The 27856-nt window shown below is 30.8% G+C and overlaps 5 protein-coding genes across 6 annotated transcripts in view; 3 read left to right on the top strand and 2 right to left on the bottom strand.

Moving 5' to 3' along the window:
• The first annotated feature begins 1009 nt into the window (after positions 1 to 1009).
• On the top strand, positions 1010 to 2954 carry LOC145932489 (uncharacterized). Its single transcript, XM_083031470.1, has 3 exons — positions 1010 to 1335; positions 2186 to 2524; positions 2645 to 2954. The coding sequence occupies exons 1-3, from the start codon at positions 1045 to 1047 to the stop codon at positions 2858 to 2860; spliced, it is 846 nt and encodes a 281-aa protein (XP_082887596.1). The 5' UTR covers positions 1010 to 1044; the 3' UTR covers positions 2861 to 2954.
• On the bottom strand, positions 2932 to 10210 carry LOC145932484 (uncharacterized). Its single transcript, XM_083031463.1, has 5 exons — positions 9949 to 10210; positions 5473 to 6456; positions 4817 to 4934; positions 3853 to 3994; positions 2932 to 3662 (listed from the first exon to the last, which is right to left on the bottom strand). Exons 1-5 carry the CDS (start codon positions 10046 to 10048, stop codon positions 3474 to 3476), a joined length of 1533 nt encoding a protein of 510 aa, XP_082887589.1. The 5' UTR covers positions 10049 to 10210; the 3' UTR covers positions 2932 to 3473.
• A 3593-nt stretch (positions 10211 to 13803) lies between these two features.
• Positions 13804 to 16937, top strand: LOC145932486 (uncharacterized). The gene is made up of 3 exons (XM_083031467.1): positions 13804 to 14210; positions 15669 to 15902; positions 15998 to 16937. Exons 1-3 carry the CDS (start codon positions 14153 to 14155, stop codon positions 16783 to 16785), a joined length of 1080 nt encoding a protein of 359 aa, XP_082887593.1. The 5' UTR covers positions 13804 to 14152; the 3' UTR covers positions 16786 to 16937.
• Positions 16938 to 17640: 703 nt separating this feature from the next.
• On the top strand, positions 17641 to 23032 carry LOC145932485 (uncharacterized). 2 transcript variants are annotated; one of them, XM_083031466.1, is made up of 5 exons: positions 17641 to 17706; positions 20636 to 20873; positions 21151 to 21476; positions 21730 to 22393; positions 22681 to 23032. In XM_083031466.1, exons 1-4 carry the CDS (start codon positions 17646 to 17648, stop codon positions 22374 to 22376), a joined length of 1272 nt encoding a protein of 423 aa, XP_082887592.1. In that variant the 5' UTR covers positions 17641 to 17645; the 3' UTR covers positions 22377 to 22393; positions 22681 to 23032. The 2 variants fall into 2 exon arrangements, with proteins under 2 accessions (XP_082887592.1, XP_082887591.1); XM_083031465.1 differs by lacking the exon at positions 22681 to 23032 and having other exon boundaries at positions 21730 to 22486.
• LOC145932493 (gem-associated protein 7) overlaps positions 20718 to 27856 on the bottom strand; it is a 29066-nt gene continuing 21927 nt past the window's right edge. Inside the window, exon 3 of the mRNA XM_083031480.1 lies at positions 20718 to 20851. The gene's annotated coding sequence lies outside the window, so the exon portion shown is untranslated. The remainder of the gene's footprint in view (positions 20852 to 27856) is intronic.

Here is a 27856-nt window from a genome sequence, read left to right as displayed (position 1 = left end):
ATCATTATTCCGTGAAGTGTATATACGAAGAAGAGAAGGGTGACACCGTTAAAATCGCTCGCGCAATTTATATTCATCATTGATACACTCCTTACATCGTCTTTAATAAATGTTTACACGAGATGACGGAGGTAATCTTTCTTAACGTTGGTTGCAATAATGAAGGAAACGTTAAGAATGATCGGGAAAAGAGGATCCCGCTCTCTATAGTTGTATAAGGCTGAAAGGGGCAAACACAGCAGCCCCTTTTAATGAATTTCAATGAGGGCCCTTTTGTTTGCGCCTGAGATTTTACCTAAACGTCGGAGGGACGACAGCATTCGAAATTGCTTTAGCGTTGATGTACCGGCTGCAACAGGGTCCACAACGGGGTGCATTTTTTAGAGCGAGCACTTCGCTCATTGTAACAGGCGCGAGATGATAACGTCATTCATGAGCATTCATCGTACCCTCCGTAAAACATTCACAATGAGCCATTATTACAGCGAAGCTTTGTTCGACGCGAAAATAACTGCACTCTACTCTTCAAGAAGTAGAAGACAAGTTGCGCGTAGTCTCTCTGAAATAAACATATATTAGAAGATAAATTGATAAGGAGACTTTGAATCATTCACGAATATAACTTGTTCTTTTTTCAGAAGATATAAAAATAATAATTACCAGAATAAAAAAACTCCTATTTTGTCTCATTTTTTATCCATTAATAATCTTATTTACATATAATAGTAATCTTTCTTGTATTTTTTTACAAGCTTACTCGTGCACATCTTGTGATATTGATCTCAGGAAACAATTAAAATCGCTGGTTTGAAGTCGGAAATTCTTTGAGAAAAAAATATAATATATTTCTTCTTTTCTTTTTTCAATGTCTATTCTTGTTACGCTTTACGAGTCGTATTCACTGAGGTCACTCAGCAATTTTCTTCGATAATGATTGTCATTTACTATATCCGGCTTGAGTATTTATCCCTTCCCCTTCAAATATCTTACATAGCGTTAGAAATATTTTTGAAAAATCAGTATCCACCGTGTATTCGCGAGCGAATGATGAAGACACGAACGAGGACAATCCTCGTCGCTTGCTTTGCGATTGTGACGTTTAACAATTTTGATGCGGCGAGCGTAAAAGTTTCGTCGAAGGTCAATTTGGATTCTGACCAAAATGAAGAGGCATTAAGTAACGAGACCTTCGATACAATCGCAAATCTGAATGACTCTACTGATCTATTGGAATCAATTTTGCATGCGTCTAAACCGTCGACAATTAGTTGGCGTCGCGGAAGCGAGCTCGTAAAATCAAACGAACCAAGAAAAAGAAGAATTTATTTTTCGCAGGTGAGCAATAGATGTTACGAAGAAATGATTTTGCAAGGTAGAAATTGATATTTACTTTTTTACAAAATGAGATTATATAAAAATATGCATGCAACGTTTAAAAAAAAAAAAAATATATATACAATACATAATTATGATCATAAAGTATATATTAAGTTTGTAAAAGAATGTATAAAACATAAGTATCTTAATTACGATTAAGATTGGAATTTTGACGAATAAATGTAACAAATGAAATTTATGTGGAATTTGTAAGGATAATAAACGATATCATATAAACGGACTCGTTTGTTGCAAAAACATTTTTATTGGCATGAGAATTGCGAAATTTATTATAGTGACAATGACATAAACATATCAATCAATGTTGGATTACTGATTTGATGAACGAGCTCGTAAACCGACTGATTATAAATTTACAGGAAGCTTCGCGTACGTCGTGTCGTAAATTTTACAAGTTTAAATCCATCATTGTCCTATTTTATGCAATAAGTATCAGGATGTTTATTGTTACCAAAACATTTTGACAAAAAAGTAATAGTTAAGCTATATTAAAATTATAAATAATAATAAATAGATTAATGAATGAATTATTAAATAATTATTATTATAAATATTCTGTATCTTTATTTTAGCGTTTATTGACATTTAAAATAGTAAAATAAATTTCATGTTTTATTAAGGACTTTTACAGAAATTCCATCAATAATTACGAAAACTATAATAATTATTTCATTTATATTTAACATCGAGTTATTTTTTATTTTTTTTTAACAAAGAAGAAAAATTAATAATCATACAATACACTAAGAAACTATTGCAGTCTTTTAAGAATTAAATTGTTTTGTAGGATGATTCACCTAAACGACCAAAGATTATCAATAACATTCAAATTGTTATAAACAGCAACGATAGTTTATCAAACGAAAATTCCTGCAAAAGTTCTGGTATATGTGACGTGTCCGTTTCTTCGAAACCAGACGGGAAAGGAAATATTGTGACCGAGGTGCATCTTACCATTATCACGAATGCAAAACCGGACGCTAAGATCGATGATGTCCCAGTAATCGAAGATATTCCAGTAATCGACAGTTTTCGAGGTATCAGCGAGGATCAAGAGAAGCAATCAAATGTTCATCCAATAAGCACATCAAATCCATCATATTCACATCGCGACAATATTCCACAGGTGACAAAAATTTCCATTATATAAGAAATTCAAATGTCATATTCTACATATAATAATTAATCTGAATAATGGAAGTTTCTTTTTGTAACATATTATTATATGTAGAAAATGTATTTTTAGATTCAAACTAATTATGAGGGATACGGTGAGCCCTCGTATCACCATCGGCGAACTTTTCAAAGGCCGCGAACGTATTGGAGTTACCGTCACTTTGGAGATGATGGCAACGTAGGATTTCGAGGTCATAAAACGTGGTCCCGAGAGAAACCCATAGTGGATGATAAGATTGAACCACCACTTAGCAGGACCAAACTCAGTGACGATACGGAATCATGAAATGATTTATTAAATTGTGAAATATTCTTTAATCACATAAATATTGCCGTATAAAAAAATGATATTGGATATCATGTAATTAAATTCTATATTTCATTGCCATATATAATAAAATAAATAAAATCATTATATAAAAGCGTCATGAGTTTAATTCATGCATACATGTAATTTAAAAAAATATATAATATTTATGTATCTCACTTAAGCGAGTAAACATAAATGCAGAATATACATATATAATCGTTAAATGTTGCATACATAATCGTTAATTTGATTGCTCGATATTTTTTTTGCTCGAGTAAAATATAACATCAACGTAAGAAAACTTATTAAAACTTTGAAATTATATTACAAGCAATTCTTGCTCGCGAGCAAGAAATAGTCAAGCTAATTAATAATTATAGAAAAATTTATAAAATTTTTCGTAGAAAGAATCTATTAGTTTAAGAAACTTGAGTATTTGAGTATGTGCTAATCTTAGGAAAATACTTATGTTTGAATCCTAGATCGTGGATTAAGACTTCAAATCATAAAAATAGTATAGCATAAACGAGATAGACAGTAAAATAGTAGTTAAAAGTACAATGTGTGAAAATCACAATCAAAGACATAATTAGTCGTGCACCGTACGATAAGAAATCTTTCCATTATCATCGACACCGGTGATAGACGACTTATGGTTGATTTGCTTGCCATCCGGACCGGTCATGCTGGAAGAACTGGAACCGGAAAACACTCCGAAGCTATTACCAGACGGAGCTGGAAGATCTTCAGCGAATCTAGATTCTATTCCTGGCGCAGCCTACATAAGATAGCCGACGAAGAAAAAAAAATATAATCTCTTTACCAAAATTGCATTTCTTTTACTGATTATATACATGAAATAGGATGACTAAAAATAGTTAATTTATGTGCTGTCATTTATCGTGCTATAGAATTGCTTAAGTAAAGATTTCGTTTGTAATTTATAAAAAAAAACGTAAGGGACTTACAGGACTGATCTGGCCCGCTTGGAAACCGCCACCTGGGCCTAAACCAATGCTGGCACTCGCAACTTGTGGTACGCCGCCACCATAACTTCCGTCGCCGTAATTAGCGGCATCGTTGGCCAAACGATTGTGAAAGTCCATGTTACTGTATAATACAAATAAATTTTCATTTAACATTATGCTTAAGAAATTTATGTCGACTGTGAGTCACGTAAAAATATTCGAAAATTAAACAACTCACAGTCGTGATATCACATTTCCATTAAAAAATCGCTTATCGTCACGCAATACATTTCTTACAACTTCTTATAATTTAATTGCGAACCTGAAGAACCGACACTCAAATATGTGCAACATTATGTGATGTTTGAGAAATCCGCGAAGTTTGATCGTAAATTTTTTTTACCTGTTACCAACACCTAATCAAATGTCTGGCGACGTCCTATATTATTGTTTATATTCGGTTGAGCATAAGAATAAGCGTGATTAGGTGTGCTATATACAAATGATTCATCCCCTCGATTTGCAAAATGTGGAATCATGGATTTACCGATTCTTTAATTAAAATTGTACGCAGGAAGAATCATTACCAAAAGCATAAGATACACAGCATATACAATAGAAAATTTTACAGTAATAAATTATTGATAAATCTGATGTAATGTTTTTTTATAATATAAAATAAAATCTCATAAAGTAAAAAAGAGAGAAAAAAGAAATGAAAAACTTTTATCTTTAATTAATTTGTTACATTTACTTTTAGAAATATTCTCGAAATATTTAATAGTAGAAATAAATTGAGATTAATTAATAGATATTAATAGATATTGTTAAATAAATTTTTGATGAATGTGTTAAAACATTTATATAACGATAAATATAAATGATTCCATAAATAAATAAAGTAAATTCGAATCGACCGTTTACGCCAAAGAGAAAGGATTAAGAATTTATATTACAGACTTACGCCTGATGCTGCGCCTCGATCTGAGCCTGAATCTGTTTGATCATGTCAAAAGTAGGATCATTGAAGTTGGGAAATTGTCCTGGGTAGAAAAATCCGGGTCCAGGGTTATACAAGGGATCTGCGAAAAAAAGATACATAATGAAGATCGGATAACAATATATGCATGGCGTGAAAGTCATGCAACATACATACATGCGATTATACTATAAATCATATAAGATTTTATAGAAAACACCTAAATATACCTAAACAAATAAATAAATAAACAACTTAATAAAATTATAAATAAAATTTTAAACCAATTATAACGCACACGCGCGCGCATACACAAAACTAAAAAAATAAATAAATATACTGATATAAGTGTAAATATAAATAAATTAATAAATAAATATCAAAAAATATTGTCATGCGTCATCAGTCGCTTCGCACAAAGGACAGTATCATGCATCTCTAAAGGAACATCAGCACGATTTCATCTCAAATAGATTTCGAGATATATATATATATATATATGTATCCTCCGCCCTTGACGATTCCAATCTTTTACAGAGAATTTCCAAACCGCAGCATGCAATCCCGAGGAGAATTCATTCATTATTCTCCAAAATCCTGAGTCCGTCTTCGCCCTTGCACTTTGGGGCTCATGCTCGTACCTATTCCGTTGTAATTTGGCGTTGTGCTCTGGCTCGGTGAGTTATCTTGAAATCCTCCTCGATTACCGACAGACGGCGATTCAGTAGTCGTGGATGTAGTTTGTTGTCCTCTCATTGGATTTCCCGGTTCTGGATATTCTGGTCTTGGATATCCCGGCCCTGGATATCCCGGTCTTGGATATCCCGGTCTTGGATATCCCGGTCTTGGATATTCCGGTCTTGGAAATCCCGGTCTTGGATACCCTGTTCCAGGATATCCCGCTCCCGGTCCAGGAAATCCTGGATATCCTCCTGCAAAACTCCCGGCTGACGCGCCCGCGGACGCGTATCCTGGCCCGTTGTTCGTACCGGTCCACGCGTAGTTCGGACCGGGACCTGGCATAGAGTTGAATCCGGGATAACTAAAATAGGGATCGAAACCTGGACCAAAACCACCAAAGCCGGCTCCGGGAACGCCGGGACCATTGTTCGGTCCAGGAGTTGACGCCTTGTCGTCCTTGGGCGATGATCCAGGTTTCTTAGTAGAATCTTCAGATCCGGGTTCATCGAAATTCGAGCGCGACTGAACATCGTTGTCCGTCGATTTCTTCGGCTTAGACGTTGGTTTCATACTTTCTGGAGTGCTGGGTGTTGTAGGTGTGGTGGACGGAGTAGTAGCGGAAGTGGGAGTGGTGACGGAAGTAGATGTCGGAGTAGTAGTAGGGGATGTTGCCTCTGTGGTAGTGGGTGTGGTGGTTGGAGTAGTAGATGGGGTCGTAGGCGACGTTGATGGTGTGGTCGATGATGGTGTGGTCGATGATGGTGTGGTTGATGATGGTGTGGTCGATGATGATGATGTGGTCGATGATGGTGTAGTCGTAGGATTTGTCGACGAGGGAGTCGTAGTTGCTTGACTGGTGGTAGTCTCACCATTCGAATCACCAATTTCTCGCCTTATCCTTGGCCTGTCGAAATTGACCGACGTTGGTCCACGTAGTTGTCCATCTTCGAGAGGAAACGAAAACAAAAGAGTAGCTCTTTATCAATTGTTGCTACCGAAATAGCTTATATGGTTGATGATTCTCTCAGCTACTAGTTGAAATACCGTTGTTAGTTTCAACATGCGGGGCTATTTCTCGGAAATCCATCACCAAAAATGCGCGGAAACGTGCCAAAAATGTTACAATTCATAATCACATAATCACGATAAAACGGATAATAATGGAGCCTTCAATATACATATAATAATTGTTCAAATATATGAAAATTAAATAATAATAGGCTCGTATAAATTAACAAATTATTTGAGGAGTGAAATATTTAGGCCAACTAAACGAGCATTTAAATTTTAGGATGTTATTGTTTATTATTATGAATTTGTATTATTAAAAAATCTTTGTAAACGTTTCGACTGTACTCAGTCTTCTTCAATACTAAAAATAACAAGAGTCACATTAAAATCAATAATTTATATAATAAGAAACGTATAAATCTGCGCAAATAAGAACAGCAAAATACAAAAATAATGAACGTCAGACATGAAGTCAACCATACACACAACACCGCTAAATAAAACGAACATTTATAATTTCAATAATCTCACAATTGTTAACTAGCTGTGCTTGTCAACTTTGGACCCATAGAATTATATAAGATTCATAATAACAAATTGACGAGATAAGAAAATTGACCAACACATTCTTCGCCTACTAACGATGAATTTTGTTAACAATTGTTCACTCAAACTCATTGTCCAGCGACTGTTTTGTATCTTGACTGTATTCTAAAATAGTATTTTGTGATTTAAATTATTCTCGGGCTACAGTCCGTTGCTCACAATTATATAATGTCTTATAATTGCGAAAAGACACCTCGTTACTATTTTTGTATTTGGTGTTCTTATTTGCGCAGATTTATACGTTTCTTATTATGTAAATTATTGATTTTAATGTGACTCTTGTTATTTTTAGTATTGAAGAAGACTGAGTACAGTCGAAACGTTTACAAAGATTTTTTAATAATACAAATTCATAATAATAAACAATAACATCCTAAAATTTAAATGCTCGTTTAGTTGGCCTAAATATTTCACTCCTCAAATAAATTCAAATATATGATTTTAATATTAAATAATATTTAATGCACACACATAATAGGTAATACGTAACATTTAACAAATGTTATTCATCACAATATGATACAAATAATATTTTTAATATGCTACTTAAACATATAATTTTTAAATATTATATAAACAATCAACAATATATAACATATAAGTTAATTTTTATAATAAAACATTTGGGGAATGAATTTGGGAATCACTAACATAGGAAATGTAATCTAAAATTCAATGAAAGCGTAGAAATAAAATCTTATACTGATTACATAGTTATAATACTAATCACCATTTTATGAAGTTATAAGAAAGTTGTCGATAAAATTTGCAAATAAATTTTAACCTTAATTATCGCTTAATTATCTTTTTAACATTAAATCGTGGGTGAAAATTAATGATAGTTTAGTTATGCGGTACGTGTAATTTATCATGTAGTGTTTTATAATTATTGAAGCACGTTAATTTGATAAATCACGTACAACATTTATTTTTCGATAACACATGTTTGTGTTTGAAGTCACGTGCAGAAAGTAAAATAACTTCTACATGTGTATAATATATGTCATACACTAATTATTACAATTAAATACAGATATGAAAATAGCCTTAACTTACCTCTTTTATGTAATGGTTTGTTACTAAAAGAGAATACAGAAATGCATACGACTAAACATATTATATAAAAAAATGCATTATTTTTATTTTACATCTATTATATAATGTTTGATTAATGGATTTTTCTTGCATGTTCAGATATCAAAATGGATATATTTTTTAAATAATTCAATTAGTGCCGCATATATTTCTCGACATGATAAAGATGGTTATGTCGTGTATGAAAGATTATGAGAAGGAAATGAGAAGAAAGTATCTCCTCGTGGGCCAAGGTGAAGAACAAAATGAGGTCATGGTCCGCTAACGTCAAATTATTTTCATTTGGCCGTGTGCAGTTACGTGTGTACGAGTTTGCGGATGAGCGTGCTCACGGGAAGCAGGTTGAATATGCAGATATTAATCTTGATTAATCAATCGCGATTAATATCGCTCACGCCTTTAACAATCGAGGTAATTTAACGACGCGTAACGTAGCGACAAGAATATTTATTGCGTTTCGAACGACAAATATTATATTTTTATAGAGAAACCGATGCGGATGGTTTTGTCAGTTAAAAAAAAATATGTGGATAAAAATAGAAATAAATATACAAGGTATAAATAAATATTTAATAAAATTCCACAAGAGAATTTATAATGTACAATGTCTTAAATTGTACTCTATTCAATTAATAAAAAAATTATGTATAATTAGAAAACAGTAAAAAAGAATAAATGCGTAATTTTATATTACATAAATTGAATGAATATTTATATAAAAATTATCGTAAATTTATTACAAAATTTATTATAAAATATTGGAAAAAATTCATTTAGCAACTTGACAATAAATAATCCGATGTTTCTACGTATATAAAAAAAATTGACAAATTATAATAACGATCTTCTGCAATAGATTATTAACACGTGAATATATAATCGTCGTACATTTCGCGCTATTAATTTTTCAAAGAATCTTCTTTAGATAATCCCACTGTTTCTCAATGTCCATATGCAGGAAGAAAATGCAATGTCAGCGATTTGCCAGCGATGGCACTTTTCCTCATTGACGCTGATTAAAAATTGTTTGAAATTATTTATATATAATATAAGGCGTATTATCGAATTTGTCATGGAATTTTACGTCGTTAGCTAATCTGGCAATTATCCTGAAATCCCCGCGTATCGTCAGCTATTTTTACTTAAACGCACAAGGTGTCGCTTATATAACTTATCGTAGATTTAATTTTTATGTATGCAGCCAATGTATATATTCTTTTTGATTATGTATCTTTCTACTCAATTAACAATTACAGTGTTGTTGAATTAATTCGAATTCATTTACATATTATGTCATATCCGCGATTGCAAAAAATTATTTCCGATGAAAATGCGGAAAAAAATAAAAGCATTACCAAATTTCTGACTGTTTTTAGCAACAGCATACTAAGTATATTATTTATTTATATACGATTCATTAACGTGTTGTTATTGTATGAAGGTTAATACACAGATATTATAAAGATGGCATTTATCAAAAGAATTAAAAGAAAAAAAAGCTTGCCATACAGAAATATACATGATTGTTATTTAATTTTTCTTTTAATTATACATTATTTTAATTATATTAATTATTATTTTAATTATACATATATATTAAATAATTAATATTTAAATATATTTGATATGATGTTTGAACATTTATCATTACACATTAATAAATGAAAATTATTAAATCTAAGCCTAATAATGAAAAAAGAAATAGTTCTCCGACTGCTACTCACTTCCGTAAGCATGAGGATAACCAACATAGGCTGCTTGAGCCTCCATAAAGGATCCTAGGACACCAACGAAAACAAGCAGCGCAAAGATTTTAATATCCATCTTTCTGATTGTTCGTCGAAGAAGCAATTCAACGCGAAAAAATTGAAAAACAATTATTTGTATATGTTATTACTCGTTGTGTTTATATTATCACCGTTCGCGTAAAGATCGAAATGAGTCTGATGTTGACGCAGACCGCAGGAGAATGACTGACTCAGCTGGTAGCGCGATCATCTTATATAGCATTCGCTTGTATCGGTACTTCATTACCTCTTCGTTACGACAGTACGTTCGTGAAAACTCCGAAAGAAATTTTGCGTCATGTCGTCGATAACGATCGCGCGCGTAATCCTTCCAGGATGTGTTTAAAAAAACTTGGATACATTTCTTGTAGCAAAATCTATATTATATGTACTCTACAAATTTATTATTATAGCATTTTGAAGAAAGTTTACAAATATATATATATAAAATAATGATAATGTTGTATTGAAAATTTTATGTGAATTTAAATCAAATAAATTATTATGTAAAGATTTGACTTCAATATTAGATTACTTATTGTTAGCTTAAGAGTAAACTTTAGAAAATAAAAAAAAAAATTTTTTTATTAATTATTAATTATTAATCATATTATTAATTATAATTAATTATTATTATATTTTTAAAATATATGTTTTATGACATCAATTACAGAATTTATTTTCTTATATTATTATTTTAGGTGAATTATATAACATTAACTCGTAATCGCGATGACCATATAAATTTTTAAATTATTAGAAAAAACTTTGCTATTCTTTAAAGAAAACATCTTTCATGTCAAAATTTTAAATTATAAATATATTTAAAGAGGAAGCCGAAGGAAAGGAAGCAGAATTGCTTTTAACAGCATTTATATTTTTTTCTTTCTATGATTCTGTGTCCCAACATGTTTCAATCTGCTTTGTTTACTGTGTAAACTCTCCCTTTCCTTAATAGAACGGAATCGCTAAGACCTTGACAATGATTTTGCTCCAAGTTGCTCTTATACAACATAATCCCAATTCTTGTTACAATATTTTTATTTGGAGAAGCCACACGATAGTTCTATGTTCTATAGCTTGCGCCACGAAATGATAACCCTGCGATAATATAGTGACGTAAATAAACGAATGCGGAAAAATTTTCTCTTGATCATTGATATGCAATTGTAGAATTCATTTGGTAATCGAAATGATAGGACGAGATCATCACAAATTTTTTTCGTGCAAAGGGGAAAACCAGAATAATAATTACACAGCTTTATTCACGCAAACTCTTACTTAGAGAGCACTTGTATTTATAAAAATCTATTTATCGTTTTCATCACTTATTTGTAAAATTGCAACGAATGAGAACAACAAGTAATCTTTCTGCAACATTTAGTTACAGATACGCACATTTATTTTGTCGTTATGTAAAATATTCCAAAATGTATATATTTCTCCTTTTACTTATTTTATAAATTATTTATAAATATATTTTATAAATTATTTAACCAATAAAGAAAATATTTGTAACATATTTTTTAATATTTGTAGAATCCGTTTTATGACAATTTAATGAACAATGAACGGATTCATCACGTAATATTGTAATCAATCATACTCGAACTCTATTAATATTACGACATTGAATTAACTAATGTATTACTTTCAATTTATCTTTTAATATCTATAATTGAGAAAAGAAATACAATAAAATCGCTTAATATACAGATCTAGATAATAAAGCATTGCTTCTTGTAAACATCTCTGATATTTTTTGAAATGCAGTAATATTTCCTCTTCCGTAACCTGTCGCATTTTATATAATGCGTTATAAGTAATTTTTAGCTTTTTCTCTTAACATTGAATATATATTTATCTTGATCGAATATCATTTTCAATGGTCGATATTTCATCTAGTATTATCATTAATAGTGATAACCGCGTAATTGTTTATGAATAATAATGATCTGTCGCGCGCGGGAAATGATCACGACCGGTTTCCACATCCTGTTAGACTGTTGATCGGTCCAGGATAATCGCGATTACTCCGACATTCTATGGCCCCCTTAAAGCCGCACGCTCCAAGTTGAAACGCGTATTTTCCAATCAATCGATCAGGCTAATCTTACAAATCATTGATTATCGGGTAGCAGCTACATCAAATTAGTACCTTCTTAGCTACATTCACAGAAATTCTACAACGCAAACGTGTCATTTAAACGAATTATGGTCAATGCGAGTAAAATGTTTTAACGCGATACGCTGTGTTTTGTATCATTATTCATTTAGTCACGTCGCGACGTGACTCAGGCACGCGTGTTTTTTTTCAATAAAAGATAAAAATGTTCCGTTCGGTGAAAAATGGTGCAGAAATGTTAAAGAAATCGACGTTAATAATGTTGCTCGACGAAGCTCATCTATTGTTCACGTTGCACAAATTTTTGTTTATAGGCAATTGTAGCAAGACGTATATTACCGTCCAGAATTTAAGCAATAGATTTTATTTTCTGTTTTCGCGAAGACACAATTTTTGTCCACTTATTTCTCTGAGGTTAAAAGCAGAAGAGTAATATAATATTTTTATTGCAAAATAATTTTCGTTATTCATTATTTCGCGACTGCTTGATAATATTTTACTTTAAAATCCAAATATCTATCTCTCTTAAATAAAAAACGTTAGAATAAGATTTACATAGCTGATATGATCAAGTACTTTCGACGCAAACCATAATTGTAAATCGAAATACCTGAAAATATTTCGCACAACGTCGATTGTTCTTTTGTTGGGTGATGAATTTTTTCTTTTTCAAATAATCAATTGATGCTGGGCTGTTCGGGAAATACCCATCGACAAACTTGATTACCTTCTGCGCAATAATCCGACAGCCGCTTCTTCCTGACCGCTCCATTGTGTTCGCGAAAGTAAAATGCCGTGCTTGGTCTTCGAGATCCAGCAAAGCAATTGCCTGGTCATTATGGCTGATTGTGAGTGTGCATGCATTTTGTAGATGGTTTTGATCTTTATATTCAAAACCAAAATTATTCATAGCATATATGTATGATTTGATGTTTAGAGTATTAATAAATTTTTATTACATTAACATTAATCAATGTTCATGCTCGCAAATTAAAAACAAAGTAAAAAATTCAAGAATATTTATTTCTACATAAATATTAGAATATAATATTAGAATATAATTATTAATACAAAACTAATATAATTATTAGTATTAAAATTTTAAATATATACACATTTTATTTTTTAATTTGTCAATATTGTGGTAGTAATCTATATAATAATCTATAAAAATCTATAATATAATGTAATCTATAAATGTGCAAAATAAGGCATGTGCAAATATCTGCATATATCTTTTGCTTTATGTCTGCGCCTTAAATTCAATATCAGGACGAAATATGATTAACTCTGTTTAATTGTTCGATTCATATCAGCACATATTTTGTATGTAGCCATTTAGATTTTATGATTCATTCATTATTAATGATTGGACGGTGTGACAATCTTCTTCCAAAGATTATTGAACTTATTATCGTTAGTATATTTAGTCATTTGTGTGTAAAACATTAATCGAAGACTAGCTCGAATAATTAAAGTGCGATTTTCTTTACGCCGGATATCCGCAGCAGCGAATGTTCACGAAAATTGCGAGCTTTGTTACGCGAAATATTTCATAATAGATTTATTGTATGCTTCTCAGTATTATACATATAACATTCACACGAGGTGCGCTCATCTGCAAAGAAAATAGAAAATTATCGTAAGTACATTCTTTCCTTTGTTCTCAAGAATCTTTCAAATGTCTCCGGGAATTCCGAAGGGGAAGTTGTTTAATCTTTTTCGAACCATTACTAAATGGTACTTCTCTCTTTCTCTTTTGAATCTTTATCAGGAAACCGAAATGCATCACACAGACATTAGCAAACACAGTAAGAATCAAAGGAATGAAGAGTGGACTATGGATATTTAAGAGGAAACGATAAGCCTTTTATCACTACCTATGTTTTATCAATACCTATGTTTTTTCGACCTTATATAAGTCGAACGCATCTCACGAGAAGATTCAGTGAGGGTTACCCTGTCTCAATGTTCTGTCTTACTTACTTGTAGCACAAAAAATTCTCAAATAAAATCATGAAGTGGATTCTCTTGTTAGCAATATTCGCTATTGTGCAATATGAAGAAGTTAAAGGTAAGAAATATGTTATATATTACATAAATTATTCTTTCTTTATTAACCTAATCTTATATATAATATTATTTCTATATATTATTTTTATGTTATTTTGATATTTGACATAATAGAAATAATTTAATAATATATAAAAACTATTATTTATATTCTGATAGATGTCAACTGTCAATTGTTTTAATAAATTTAAGTATTTGCTAGTTTAATTATTTGGCAAACATTATTTCCGCAATAATCAAGAAATTTTAGCAAAATATATTTGAGTTTAAGTGCTTATAAAATAATAAGAATATTATTGTACAAAATGTATTCATTTAATGAATAAGTATTGCAAGTCATACAAATAACAGTATAAATAAAACGCAAATCGTAGAACGTATATGCATTTTTGATAAACTATAGATGAACAGATTATCGACAGATAAGTGATCAATTGCATATATGCACATGTATAATTAGTTCCACATGATTTATATGACCATGTTTATCGATCAAAATAATAAATGTTTTGATGATTAATATTCCTCGAGGAATGTTACAAGCAGGAATACGAGATTTTTTAAAATTATTTCTCGATTTTCTTCCTCATTTTAAAAAAGATGAATAACACCTACTGTATCTGATAAGTTTACGGAACCCGACAAATTAAATCCTCGGGGCACAGAAGGAAAACAAAATACAAAATCTTTACGTAATAGTAATTGATAAAGTGCATTTATAATTTTTCAATGTTAATAGAAATATATTAATTATGTAAATTAATAACATTAATGCAACAATTAACAATTTCTCTTCGAGATTTAATAATTCGAAAATTAGCAAAATGCTTGAATCACACTCTTATTCTGGAAAATGCAACAATATTCCAGATTGCATATTTGCACTTGTCACGATCTTTTATTTACAATATTTGAGAGTGCTGAAATATTTTTTTTCTGATATTTATATCTCGGTATGTTGTTTCTTCGCAATCTCATTGCTAAAACATCTCGATACACGTACGTGTCTCTCCGCGTAAATTCTCGGATTGCTTGCTTATTTTAGCGGATTCTAGAGAATTCTGCTTAAATTCATGGTTAAACTTTATTCATTTATTTCATGGTTAAACTTCGAATTATTTGTTAAAACTCAAATTGTAGTAAATATTTGAAACAATTATGAAAATGTATAACTTGTTGCGAAGGGTGTACAATACAATATTCTTTTGGAAATAGTCAAAGAAGAAACCAGCAGAATCCTCAAAATTTATGCAGTAAATACTAATTATGCAATGCATTAATTGTAATAATGTACCGAGATATAAAATTAATACATAACTCTATGCGAACTTTCAAACATTGCTTTTTCTCGACTATAGATTCTTTGACAAATTTTTAGTCATTTTTTTCAATAAAAATTTAATAGAAGCATCACAATCTCCGAAAATAAAAATTAATGTAAATATGTATTATAATGTAGGTTATCCTCAATATAACAGCACAGAGAAAGATTTGCGTACAATAGCTGAGGCACCATTCATCAAGAAATCAATCGAAGACTATAAGCCTCGTTCGCTGATTTCACCGAGATTCCAGCTATTCCCATATTTTAGCCATGCGTACAATGATAGTCTTACTTATATCGCGAAAAAATTGGCGCTTTTGGAAGCAAACTACAAAGAACTTGCAGAACGCTTAAAGGAGTTTATCGAGGGTAAATTCTTAAAGTGTATATATAATATTTTGATAAAACATATATTTATTTATTAAAAATAAATATGTGATAATTAAGCATTTGATTTATTATAGGTTTAAAAACAAGTAAAAAGGACAAAAAGGATAAAAATCCTTCTTTATCAGAGAATACCGTTTCAAATAATAAGACTCAGGAACATGTGATTCTAACAACTCCTACGCCGAACAAATCGACGGACACCCCTACGCCGGATAAGTCGACAAACACTCAAAAGCCTTCTCCAGCTAAAGATGACGATAACAATAAGAACCCGGATAAAAAAAATCCTTTACATACATCTGAAACCGTATCAAACGATGAAACACAAGAAAATGTAACTCCAACCGTCCCGAAACCGATTGAATCGATAACTACACAAAAGCCTGTGCCAACTAAAATTCTAACAACCCCTACGCCGAACAAATCGACGGACACCCCTACGCCGGATAAGTCGACAAACACTCAAAAGCCTACTCCAGCTAAAGATGACGATAACAATAAGAACCCGGATAAAAAAAATCCTTTACATACATCTGAAACCGTATCAAACGACGAAACACAAGAAAATGTAACTCCAACTGTGCCGAAACCGGTTGAATCGATAACTACACAAAAGCCTGTGCCAACTAAAAATGACGAAGAAGAAGAGCCTATTAACCAAGAAAATAAAAAAGATACGCTCAACGTGTCAACAGAAAATAATATAAATGAGACCACGATTGTGCCACCGATTACCGACAATGAGAAAATAGTGTCCATTAAGCCAACAGATCAAATTGAAATATCGACCACAAAAAACGACGAAACTGAAAAACTTACGTCGGATGAAAATGAGAAATCATTAGAGAGTTCGAAATACTAGAAACACTGTAAGGGAAATCAGATTTACAATAGATCTATTAAATTAAGGAGGCAAATTAAAATGATAGTAACAAATTAAGAAATCAGTATTATTATAAATTTTTGTAAATTTAAAGTCTTTGAGTTTTTAAGTCTAAGCAGTTCTTTTTATAATTTTAGATAGCTCATGCTATTTTTTTTCTTCAAAAATAAGTTAAATAAAAATTATACTTTATATTATAGATATTTTTCTTATTGTTTTATTTATAATTATATAATAAATATATTATTATAATAATTAAGATAGTATTTGAGATAGAAAATAAAGATATTTTTTTAACTTATTTCTTTTAAACCAGTATATGAATGGCTATATACATATATTTTGTCAACAAATTTTTTTTTTTTTTTAATATTTGAGTGTATAAATTATATATATAGAAATGTAACCTTAGTTACATGTTAATTATTAAATAATTGTTTATCCTTATAACTTTATAAATAATCATTTTTATAATAAATATCTTAAAATTCCACAAGGTCTACTATAATGTTTATTAAGTATTGCTATGAAAGAATAATATAAAATTTTAAGTTGCTTGTAAAAGTAAACTAGATATTCTCGAAAAATATTATAATCTATTCCAATTTAACGAAATATACATTAAATAATCCAAATATTTATTTATTTATCCTTGATAATTTCGTTGTGGTCATTGAGGCTCACATTTCTCTCTCATGATTCGCGTCATCGCATAACGATTCACTTGAAGAGTATCACGTAAGTAAACGCGTCCTGCATTTTAATAACCATTCTAAGGTCGTGCATAGTTATTAAAAAGGGCAGAGCGTTGCTACGATCAAGTCAGAACGTTTTTAGACATGACGAAGAACGTCGGTGTCATCCTCTTGCTAACATTCCTGTTATCGTTTGCACGAGCAGGTGAGAGAAATATCTCTAAAAGTTGAAGGAATATAAGTGTCGCGCGCATATGTCGGTATCGACGACCTCGAAAAATGAATTTATGTGCGAGGAGTGTTATATACAAGGTGTTCGAAGAGGAATGGTCAGCATTCTAGGACTTGATTGTACACATCATTTTAAGCAAAAAAGTTTATATAAACATGTGTCTTATTCTGAACGGGTATAAAGATATAACGTGTTCAAGTTTAAGAACGAATACGTTTATTAACTTATTGTTAGTAGAACCAAATGCTATGAAACAATTATATTAAATTTTCGTATTTCATAGAATTTAATTTTAATAAGTTAATGAATGTATTCGTTCTTAAAACTGAATATGTTGTATCTTTCTAACCAGAATAGGACACATGTTTATATAAACTTTCTTGCTTAAAATGATGTGCACAATCATGTCCGAGAATGCTGAATATCTCATTTCGTTTAATCTAACCGAATATAATTACGCGCGCGAAGCAAAGTTATATTATTCTTTGATAATAAAATCTTAAAAATTGCAAGGCATGCATAAAAATTATTATTGCAATTAATGCATAAAAAATATATTAATTAATTATGCAGTGCACAAAAATTCAATATTGAAATCTTTAACAGAAAGTGCGAACAAAAAATTAGAATCTTTTGATCAAAATATCTACGCTTTCATTACACTCACACGTCTCCATGCGTCCGCCACGCTGCACGACTGATCATCATTGCAGTCTCGCAACTGCGATATCTCGCACGAGAATCAGTCTTGCGCGAGACGCGCAGCGTGACGGACGTATGGGATGTACTAATGTAATGGAAATGGCTAGAAAGAGAGAGATGTTTTCGTCGGGTCCGGTTCATCCTTGGCTGTGACGTTAGGTTTCGTCGTCAGTTGGCGATACCACTGCGCAGAATCTTGCGGTCGGTGGTGGGGATCAGTCTTGTGCGAGACGTGCAGCGTGGTGAACGTATGGGACATACGCGTCTAATGGAAAGGATAGGAAGAGAGAGATGTTTTCGCCGTGTCCGATTCATTCTTGGCTGTAAAGTTAGGTTTCGCCGTCAGATGGCGACCGCTGCTCAGAATCTTGCCAGTCAGTCTCGCGCGAGACGTGCAGCGGCTGCAGCGTGGTAGACGTGTATGTATAGGCGCGCGAATCTAATGGAAGCGCAGATATTTTGGTCGAGATTCTTGTAGAAAATTCTATTTTTTTCTCTGTTAAAGATTTAAATATTGTATTTTTATGCATTGCATAATTAATCAATATATTTTTATGCATGCATTGCAATAATGTTTATGCATGCGTTGCAATTTTTGATGATTTTATTATCAAAGAATAATATAACTTTGCTTCGCGCGCATAATTATATTCGGTTAGATTAAACGAAATGAGGAAATAAAATATATATATATATATATATATATATATATATATATATATATAGAAAAAGAGATATACAGAATGTTTCAGGAGGAATAATCAGCATTTTAAGACTTGATTACACATCACATTTTAAGCAAAAAAGTTTACATAAACATATGTTCTATTCTGGACAATTATAAAGATACAACGTTCAAGTTTAAGAACAAATACATTTATTAACTCAGTAGAACCAAATGCTATGAAACAATTATATTAAATTTTCGTATTTCATAGAATTTAGTTCTAATAAGTTAATGAATGTATTCGTTCTTAAAACTGGATACATTGTATTTTTATAATCATCCAGAATAGGACACATGTGTTCATAAACTTTTTTGCTTAAAATGATGTGTATAATTATATCTTAGAATACTGACCATTCCTTCTGAAACAGCTTGTATATTGCGGATGCTATATTAGTTGAAAATATTCTTTTCAAACTTGTATATGTTATCGTGAATACAATATGTTCTTGTTACGATATTAATAGAATTTTTATGATTTCTGCATCGAACAAATATAAAATTTTTGGTATAAAAAATTCCAAGATTCTTAAAAATAAAGAAAAATACTTATCGATATTGTCAGTTTTTCTATGACACTTCAATATTTGCAAGATTTAATATTCAACAGATTAATATAATTTAATTAATTATCATGATTTGTGAAATTTGATAGTATGTAGGCATGACATATATTTCGAGTTTATCAAAAATAATGATTATTGTATGGATATGATTATGCAATTATATTGTTTTCTTTTCAAACACAACGTAAAAAGAAGCAAAATCTATGGAAATAAAGATAAATTATCTAATGCGCTATATGAATTTCTTGCTAAATTAATATATACAAAATTCGTATATTAATACATAGCATACAGTTTTTATACAGTATGCTTATACACTCATCGCTCATCCGCATGTGGTTCTAAGAAAAATAACAGAGCTGAACAACAATGTAGAATTGTAGAATGAGTGGAACTGTAATGAACAGAATAATGATTCATCAGTAGAGAAGTGAATAGTCAACAATGTTTATCTGATTGAAACTTTACAAAAGGAATACATGAACAAACGTAATTTATTTGTTAGAATCGTTCAACGATATAATTACTATTTGTTCAAACATATGGCAATGTAAAATTTTTATAATCTGTTATAAAATATCGTCTTCCCTATTTTGTTTAATAAATTGATATAAACAAAATTTCGTAATACTTCAGAGAAAGAAAGAGAGAGGAAGAGAGGTGAAAGAACGAGAGATGATTGCTCAAATTAAAATTTACAAACGCGTAACTATTATATTCCTGGTATTATCTAATAGAAGCGTTACATTATGGAGATTTTACAAGGATGCTGTTTCTTCAGTCTCAATTCCTCCTCATAACTGAGTTATACAAGTTATAGAAACAATCTGATAAAATACACGAGAATACGCTTTCTCTCTTACCTTCTGGTTTCTGGAAGCTTGAAGAAACACTTTTCGTTGAATAGACGAGCATGAGCGACGACGGAACTCGCCGCCGGAACTAACGCCGGGGTTGGTTGTCAAAACGTCGAGTGATGAAGAACCCCAGACACGTCTTCTCTCTTTCATCCCTGTCACGGCGACTGTCAGTTTGAACGAGGGGCGCAACAATGCGCATTCTGTCAGTCTGGGTGCAAGCCTCGATGGTATTAGCCTCTCGGAAAGTAACAGTTACAGCTACCCTACAAAATATGGAATCGATGGGTGAGTGTATGTAGAATAACTTAATTTATAATATTCGCTGAATAAAGTCGAATAAATAATACATAATTCAGAAATTATTAAAAGTAAATATATACGAATTAGAATTTTTCAGTAACATTTTGTTAATGAATCCGATTCTGCATTGTTATATACATTTAATTTCATACGTGTAAAATGTGGTGAATTTTTTGTTTTTAATTATTAAATACAAATAATATTTTAAACTTATTTCCTTTATAAGAATAAATGTATAAAAGACAATTGTTATTTTTTTCAGATCTTCCGTTTCCGTAAGCAAATCTACAACTGTTGCCGCAGGATTATCAGGAATCTCTACGGCAGGCGCGAAAGCTTACAACGATGGTAACAATGTCAAAACCGAAAGCCATTCGCTCAATTTCGGTCAAGCAACTGCAACTTCTTTCGGAGCAGTCGAAAATGGACATGCGATTACCGGCGCCGCGTCTTCCGTTGGTGGCTCGCAATCCTCTGCTGCAACTGGTGATAATCGAGGACAATTCTTCTCGCAGGCTGGTGCCGTCAGTGCGCAATATCCGTATCGACCGACATGGAACAATGTTGGTCCAAACGATGGGCGCAATGGCAAGTGCAATTATCAATTACATTCTTCTTCTATTGTCTCAAATTCTTATTATACAAATTATTTTCACATGAAAAATTCGGCAATATACTCTCTTAAAGTCAGATAATTGTTATATTAATTAAAATACTTTCTGCATATTATTACAACTTTAAAATTTACTGTTGAAGTAGTTCAACAATAAATTTTAAAGTAGTTATTGAAGATTAAAGTTCAACATTTCCATTCAACATTTAAAATTCATATATATTTCAGATCGACCTTTCAATCGACCTACGCTGACCATCTGGAAACCGCAGGATGGAAGACGACCGACATTGAATATCGATGCTTTTGGTACATCTAGGCGAGAAGAAAGGCCAACGATTCATATTCACAAATGGCGACCCGATCATCGAATATTTTCCCGGCCAGATCTATCGATCGAACATCAACCGCGCGATCCTTGGAATCATCAAATTCGTGGATCGCCGAGTCTTCGAGTAAGTTCGAGTTCTTCCTCTTACGGGTTTTCAGCCGGTGATCCGGTCTCTCAGGACAATGCAGGTCCTACGAGTTTTGCGTCTTCGTCGATCGACCAGGAATATACCTTAGGGAACGTTCAAAGTTGGGACACTGCGTCTTCTAATCATGATTCTAGTGATTCCTTCGGTGAAGACAATTCCAAAAGTACGTCGACCTCGGGACGCCAAGGTGGGAATTCCGTGACGAAGGTCAATGCTCAAGCAATTGCGTCGTCCGTAGATGGATCCTTCGTTAAATTCCCTGAAGGTGGGAGTACGCAAAGTCAGATTATACCATTGCAATACGTCGGAAGCAAAGATTCTGAGCAAGGACAATCCGACAGTGATATATTATCTGATCTCGCGCAGACTGTTGGCGAATTGCTCGACGTTGTATGATGGAAACGAAAAGAGATGTATTTATATCATTTTGTTTTGAATTTTATATCACATAGATATTTTTATATTTATTGTGTAGTCAACCTCAATAAAGCGATCGAATAAATTTATTTTATTCTCTTCCGCTTTTTAGTTCTCTTCCGCTTCTCTTCCAATATTTGTCATCAATAATGAATTATAAAAATTCAGATTAATGATATCGATATTTTCTTTAATTGCAATAATTATTTATATACCCCAAATATTTAGCTTAAATAAATTTATTTTGTTATCTTTAATTTATAATTTATATTATTATTTACAGTTATATTTTCCGTAGCAAAAATAATGAAACATATCCGGCAGTAGAAGTGTGGCTACAGATGACAGCACCAATTGAGCTACGTTAGCAGTTACTGTGCGCGTGGGTTTCTCGTGATGTAATTTATTATTTCTCCTCTCACTTTTTAAAAATTCTGTGTGCTTCATCGTGTTTCCCGGAAAATGATTCGCGAGAAGATAAGGTTTGATGAGATATAAACTTCGCACAATGCGAAATCAAAGGAATCAAAAGAAAATAATTTATTAGACCTTTAATTTCTATAAAGAATTTAATAAACTTTTATTGTGTCATTTTCTCTTTAGAAAATATCCGGAGAAAGAAAAAGTGTAAAAATAAAAATTTGAAGATTTTAAATACTAAAACTGTTACATAATAAAACTATTACATTTGCGCACCTACGTCCATAACATATTTTATATTTTATAAAATGCGTGGCATAAACGTGCGTCACTATTTAAATTGAAGTCACTATTTAAATACTGAATAACAAATAATTTGTTTATCGAAAGAAATGAGTTTGACTGGTCTTTGAACTTGGTTTTTGTGCGAATACTAATTAGTATAGTGATTGTCATATTTATTTATATGTTTATCACGTCACTTGATTTCAATTTGAAGTAGGCGAAGGTCAGTAATACGAAAGATTTTGAAGGTCAAGGTATAATCTTAAACTCTTCGCGACATCTTTGAAATGCTGATAGTTTGAGTAACTTATAAAATAATCAAAGAATCTGTTGTATCCTCGACATCAGCACTCTTCACTGAAGAAGAGTCTTCAGTAACAATATCAGCAGATGATACATAACTTAGAATGTGCATTGATATCAGACGAGTGCTTTAACACACGATTGTTAATGAAAATCTAGCGTTAGTTAATCCTTTCGACAAAAAAGTGAAATATAGCTTATTAAAAAATATGCTAAACAACAGTAATATGCGAATAATAATGGAAAAATATCTTGTCTAATCGAAAAGTTTATCTAAAAATCAAGTACAGTCAAATTTAATCTAAAAGTTAAATGTTTATCTGAAAGTCATTTATTTATAATGTGTATCATCTCTCTGTAATAATAATAAATATATCTCATTTAATTTTCGAATAATTATTTATCGATTAGAAGAATCTTAGGATTAAGTTAATTTTTGACATTACAATAGCTGACGTGATAGCATATGCTGTTTCCTTCATTTATATGTCATTAATATACATGATGATAGTAGTTAATCATATACAGATTTAAATAAACTGCAAGTATCTTTCCATGAATTCGATTTCTCAGAAAGCTGTTGCGCTCATCTTTCCATGTTTGTGATATATAAATAGAAAAATTTAAGCTTCTTAAAAAGTCGAAAACAAAAATAAAATAAAATAGCACTCAAATATTTATCTATAAAACCGGGTGATTCGATATCTCTCTTTCTCTCTCTTTAAAAATATGAATTATATAAAAATTTTAAATACGAGACTCATCGATGAAGAACCTGTAATCGAATCAATGGCGAATCTGTGAGAAGCCCGAAATACATGCGATTCAAGGTCTCGGCATTGATGACTCACCGATCATCTCACAACAGTTTGACTCACAAAAAGCTACGGCAAAAATAATTATCGTGGAACTGACGTTTATTTAAGGGGCATAAGGTTGAGGCTATCACATGTCAATCGATTTTTTTGGATAATATACACACCAATAATGCCATGACATAATGCTGGATACGCGTAATAAGATGTAAAGATTAATATAATGACCGATAATCAGTATTGCTTATCTTTTTGCTTTTTTGTCAAGAATTGATACAAAGTTAGCAATAATGACCGCACTGAATGACTAAGTTGTTGATCTGTTGATAGCAACGCAAGAAAATTCCCCCTGATATTTAGCGTGCAGTTAATTTTCTAAGATAATTATATGCTTATTAGCTTCTTCCGTATTCGAGAGATATGTACTTTTATTTCTTTGAACGCTAATATTTGAACTTAGCAAAGAAAACTCATCAAATTATTATTCTTCTAAAATTTCAAATTTATAATAACATTAGAATGATAATTAGGAATATTATGGCTTAAAAAAAATTTTAACGGTTAATAACTGTTGTCAAAGGAATTTTAGAATTAATAACAAATAAAATCGTAATTATACTTTTAGTGCGTATAATTATTTCGTAAAAATGAAAATAAAAGATTAAAAATAAATATGCATATTATATTATATACATATGTGTGTGTGTGTGTAAGTATTTTATATTTCCAAATTTGTAAAATTTTTAAACATTTTTAATATTTTTACATAAAGTGAAGTTAAAGATTCATGTTATATCAAATATTTTTTTGCAATGGTGCATACTATAATGATTACGATGAGCCCACGATTCATTGATAATTATTTGACTTTTATGACTTTTTTGTAATATATGCTCACTTAAATCACCTATAATTAATCATCGATATCAGTTAGAATTATAAGAACAATGTACAAATGCGCGCACAACATTGCCCTTTTATCCGTTCGGAATAAATCTGTTTCGGAAAATTTTCCGTGCGTTATACAGCGTAGCAATTATGTATGTATAGATTTATACATAATTATAATGCTGAAAGATAACTAAAATAATATACAACTATTATCACATAAAAAGTAGACATAAATTATTTATAGCGATGAAATATATGCATCAATCATGTTAATCTTTATACGTAGGAGATAAATAAAATATTAGAAAATATCTCGCATTGATTGTAACGAAATGATTACGAATACTTATGGTCTGACCATTGATTGATGGATCCTTCTCGTCGAATCAATATATCTCAAAGGGATTTTTGCTCCTCATCAAAGAGCGATTATAATTTCTAGATCTACCTCGATCAGCCAAGGCTAAACGAACTTCACATTCTTCTGTAGTCGACAGGAAGATGATATGTGTTGTCGACGGTTTGTGCGGTTTTAGTTACGCACAATTCGAGTAAACCGATCATACGATACACCAGATGTTCTCACCAACTATAGCCGGAAATAATTAAGGACCATCCGAGAAAAATCGAATCTGTATGCTATAACATTTTCTTAGTAATTCTAATCATTTCCTCCTGCAAACACGCGTGCATCGTGCTGTCGATGACGTAAGTATAAAAAATATTATTAAAAGAAGAATATTTAATTGATACGTTATAAAAAGTACATGACGAAATAATCACCGATAAGAATGACATACGCAAGCATATTTTATAAAATAATATTTTGCGGTACAAAGCTGTTATTTGGTATATGTGTGTGTTTGTATAGAGAAAGAGAAAGTGAATATATATCATATGTATAAATTGCTAAATATGATTATCGATTATCATCATTGATTATTATCATATATAAAAATATTCTATTAGTAATTTTTCATTATAAATTGCATCTTAAACAAATGTTAGTTAACATATTGCATCATACATTCGCTTAAAATACTCGGAAACTCGTTTTTGTTTAAATAACAAAATGATATGCTCACGATCGATGTGATAGAATATGCGAAAATTGATATATAAGCTTGGTAACGCAATAACATGATCGGCGGATGCAACACACACGAATGCTATTTGCGGCATTAAGAAGCAAACAGATAATATTAACTGGATTTGCATATGTAACTTGATCGTTATTTCAAACCGCAGTGCTAATTATTGTAAGAATTAACAGCTTCGACGTGATTAAAATTGGTGTCAAGTTTAAATAAAATATGCAAGTTATATTTCTGTAGAAATATTAAAGTTAATATAAATGGAGTTGTTTCAAAATTAATAAGTTAATAATATCTTATTCAAAGTTTCATAACATGAGAGAATATTTGAAGAAAAATAATTGAATTAAATTGACAAAGAATCGTGCAAATTTTAATATTCTCGATGTATTTTGTGTGTGACAGATTCATTAAGCGTGACAAGAAAGAATATGACTCCGTAACACTAATTATCTGAATACATATATATGTTCGATTTAGGAAATCCTGATGAGCCAGCATCGTTTTATGTTTCTAATTCCAGTAATATAATTGAATACCTGGGATTTATTCTACTATGTATATAACGCAATAATTGTGAAGATTATATCGTATCAGAATATATACGAAATAATAAAAATAAAATTTGCAAGAGTATATCTTTCTAGAATAATTAAAATTAATATATTAATATATAAATTAATAAAAATAAATAAATAAATAAAATATATATATAATATTAATTTTGAAACATAACTTTATTTTTATTAATTTATACAAACTTTAATCTTTCTAAAACACTATAACTTGCATATTTTATTTTTTTATTATATATATATATAGATTGATAAATAGATAGATAAAATAGTCAATAAAAAATATATGGATAATTAAACATTGTTACTAAGATTAATGATAAATTGATGAACAACATACCTAATATGTATATATCATTATGCATATTAACGCTATTCACCGGTACACCGGTACATCACCGGTTTATAACATTTCTCGGTAGTCGTTTATTACAAAATTTTAGTAGTTCTTTAATGAAGACTAAATCTCTCTCCTCTCTCTCACTCTGTTATTCTCTCTCTCTCTCTCTCTCTCTCTCTTATTTGTTCATCATCTCTATCCATCATTTCATCATAACAATACATTAGACGCAATAAAAAATAATTGATTGTGGGTATTAATTTTTTACTATTTTTTCGATATCAACAATTCATGGTTTAATATTATTGTTAGTATCAATTATTTTGTTCTCTCATTAATATTATTTTTAAAATATCAAGAAGCAAAAATTTACATACATAACACACACACACACATATATATATATATATATATGTATATATATTATATACACAATGACATGCGTATATAATATACATAAAGAGTTATGTAAAAACGCTTTTGCACATATCCTAATCTTACTTACATATTACAGTAATTTCTGCTCCTAAAAAATATTCATATTTTTATAAAAAGTTCTATAAATATAATGGAACATATGCTATTTTTTGTGTATTTTTAAAAATCATTCATTTTTTAAATTTATATTAAGAACAAATCAATACTAATAGTATTGCAATAAATCTAATTTATTTATAAAATAGAAACAATACATTCAAGATTTTTCAAAAACTATCGCCATATTATTTTTTATACG

This window comes from Prenolepis imparis, unplaced genomic scaffold (genome assembly GCF_030444845.1).
Source record: "Prenolepis imparis isolate NDT839.2.m4 unplaced genomic scaffold, iyPreImpa1.0 SCAF_2, whole genome shotgun sequence".
Taxonomy (NCBI): domain Eukaryota; kingdom Metazoa; phylum Arthropoda; class Insecta; order Hymenoptera; family Formicidae; genus Prenolepis; species Prenolepis imparis.
This window is presented reverse-complemented; position numbering and strand designations above follow the sequence as displayed.

What these genes read in the sequence shown, in the direction of transcription:
- LOC145932489 (XM_083031470.1), top strand. Translation starts at nt 1,045, where the DNA reads ATGATGAAGACACGAACGAGGACAATCCTCGTCGCTTGCTTTGCGATT. An exon ending in GAAGAATTTATTTTTCGCAG is followed by an intron (nt 1,336 to 2,185) that starts GTGAGCAATAGA and finishes ATTGTTTTGTAG; the next exon opens with GATGATTCACCTAAACGACC. An exon ending in ATCGCGACAATATTCCACAG is followed by an intron (nt 2,525 to 2,644) that starts GTGACAAAAATT and finishes ATGTATTTTTAG; the next exon opens with ATTCAAACTAATTATGAGGG.
- LOC145932484 (XM_083031463.1), bottom strand. Translation starts at nt 10,048, where the DNA reads ATGGATATTAAAATCTTTGCGCTGCTTGTTTTCGTTGGTGTCCTAGGA. An exon ending in TTATCCTCATGCTTACGGAA is followed by an intron (nt 6,457 to 9,948) that starts GTGAGTAGCAGT and finishes TTCCTCTCGAAG; the next exon opens with ATGGACAACTACGTGGACCA. An exon ending in AAGCGGGCCAGATCAGTCCT is followed by an intron (nt 3,663 to 3,852) that starts GTAAGTCCCTTA and finishes TATCTTATGTAG; the next exon opens with GCTGCGCCAGGAATAGAATC.
- LOC145932486 (XM_083031467.1), top strand. Translation starts at nt 14,153, where the DNA reads ATGAAGTGGATTCTCTTGTTAGCAATATTCGCTATTGTGCAATATGAA. An exon ending in GCAATATGAAGAAGTTAAAG is followed by an intron (nt 14,211 to 15,668) that starts GTAAGAAATATG and finishes ATTATAATGTAG; the next exon opens with GTTATCCTCAATATAACAGC. An exon ending in CTTAAAGGAGTTTATCGAGG is followed by an intron (nt 15,903 to 15,997) that starts GTAAATTCTTAA and finishes GATTTATTATAG; the next exon opens with GTTTAAAAACAAGTAAAAAG.
- LOC145932485 (XM_083031466.1), top strand. Translation starts at nt 17,646, where the DNA reads ATGACGAAGAACGTCGGTGTCATCCTCTTGCTAACATTCCTGTTATCG. An exon ending in GTTATCGTTTGCACGAGCAG is followed by an intron (nt 17,707 to 20,635) that starts GTGAGAGAAATA and finishes TTCGTTGAATAG; the next exon opens with ACGAGCATGAGCGACGACGG. An exon ending in ACAAAATATGGAATCGATGG is followed by an intron (nt 20,874 to 21,150) that starts GTGAGTGTATGT and finishes TATTTTTTTCAG; the next exon opens with ATCTTCCGTTTCCGTAAGCA.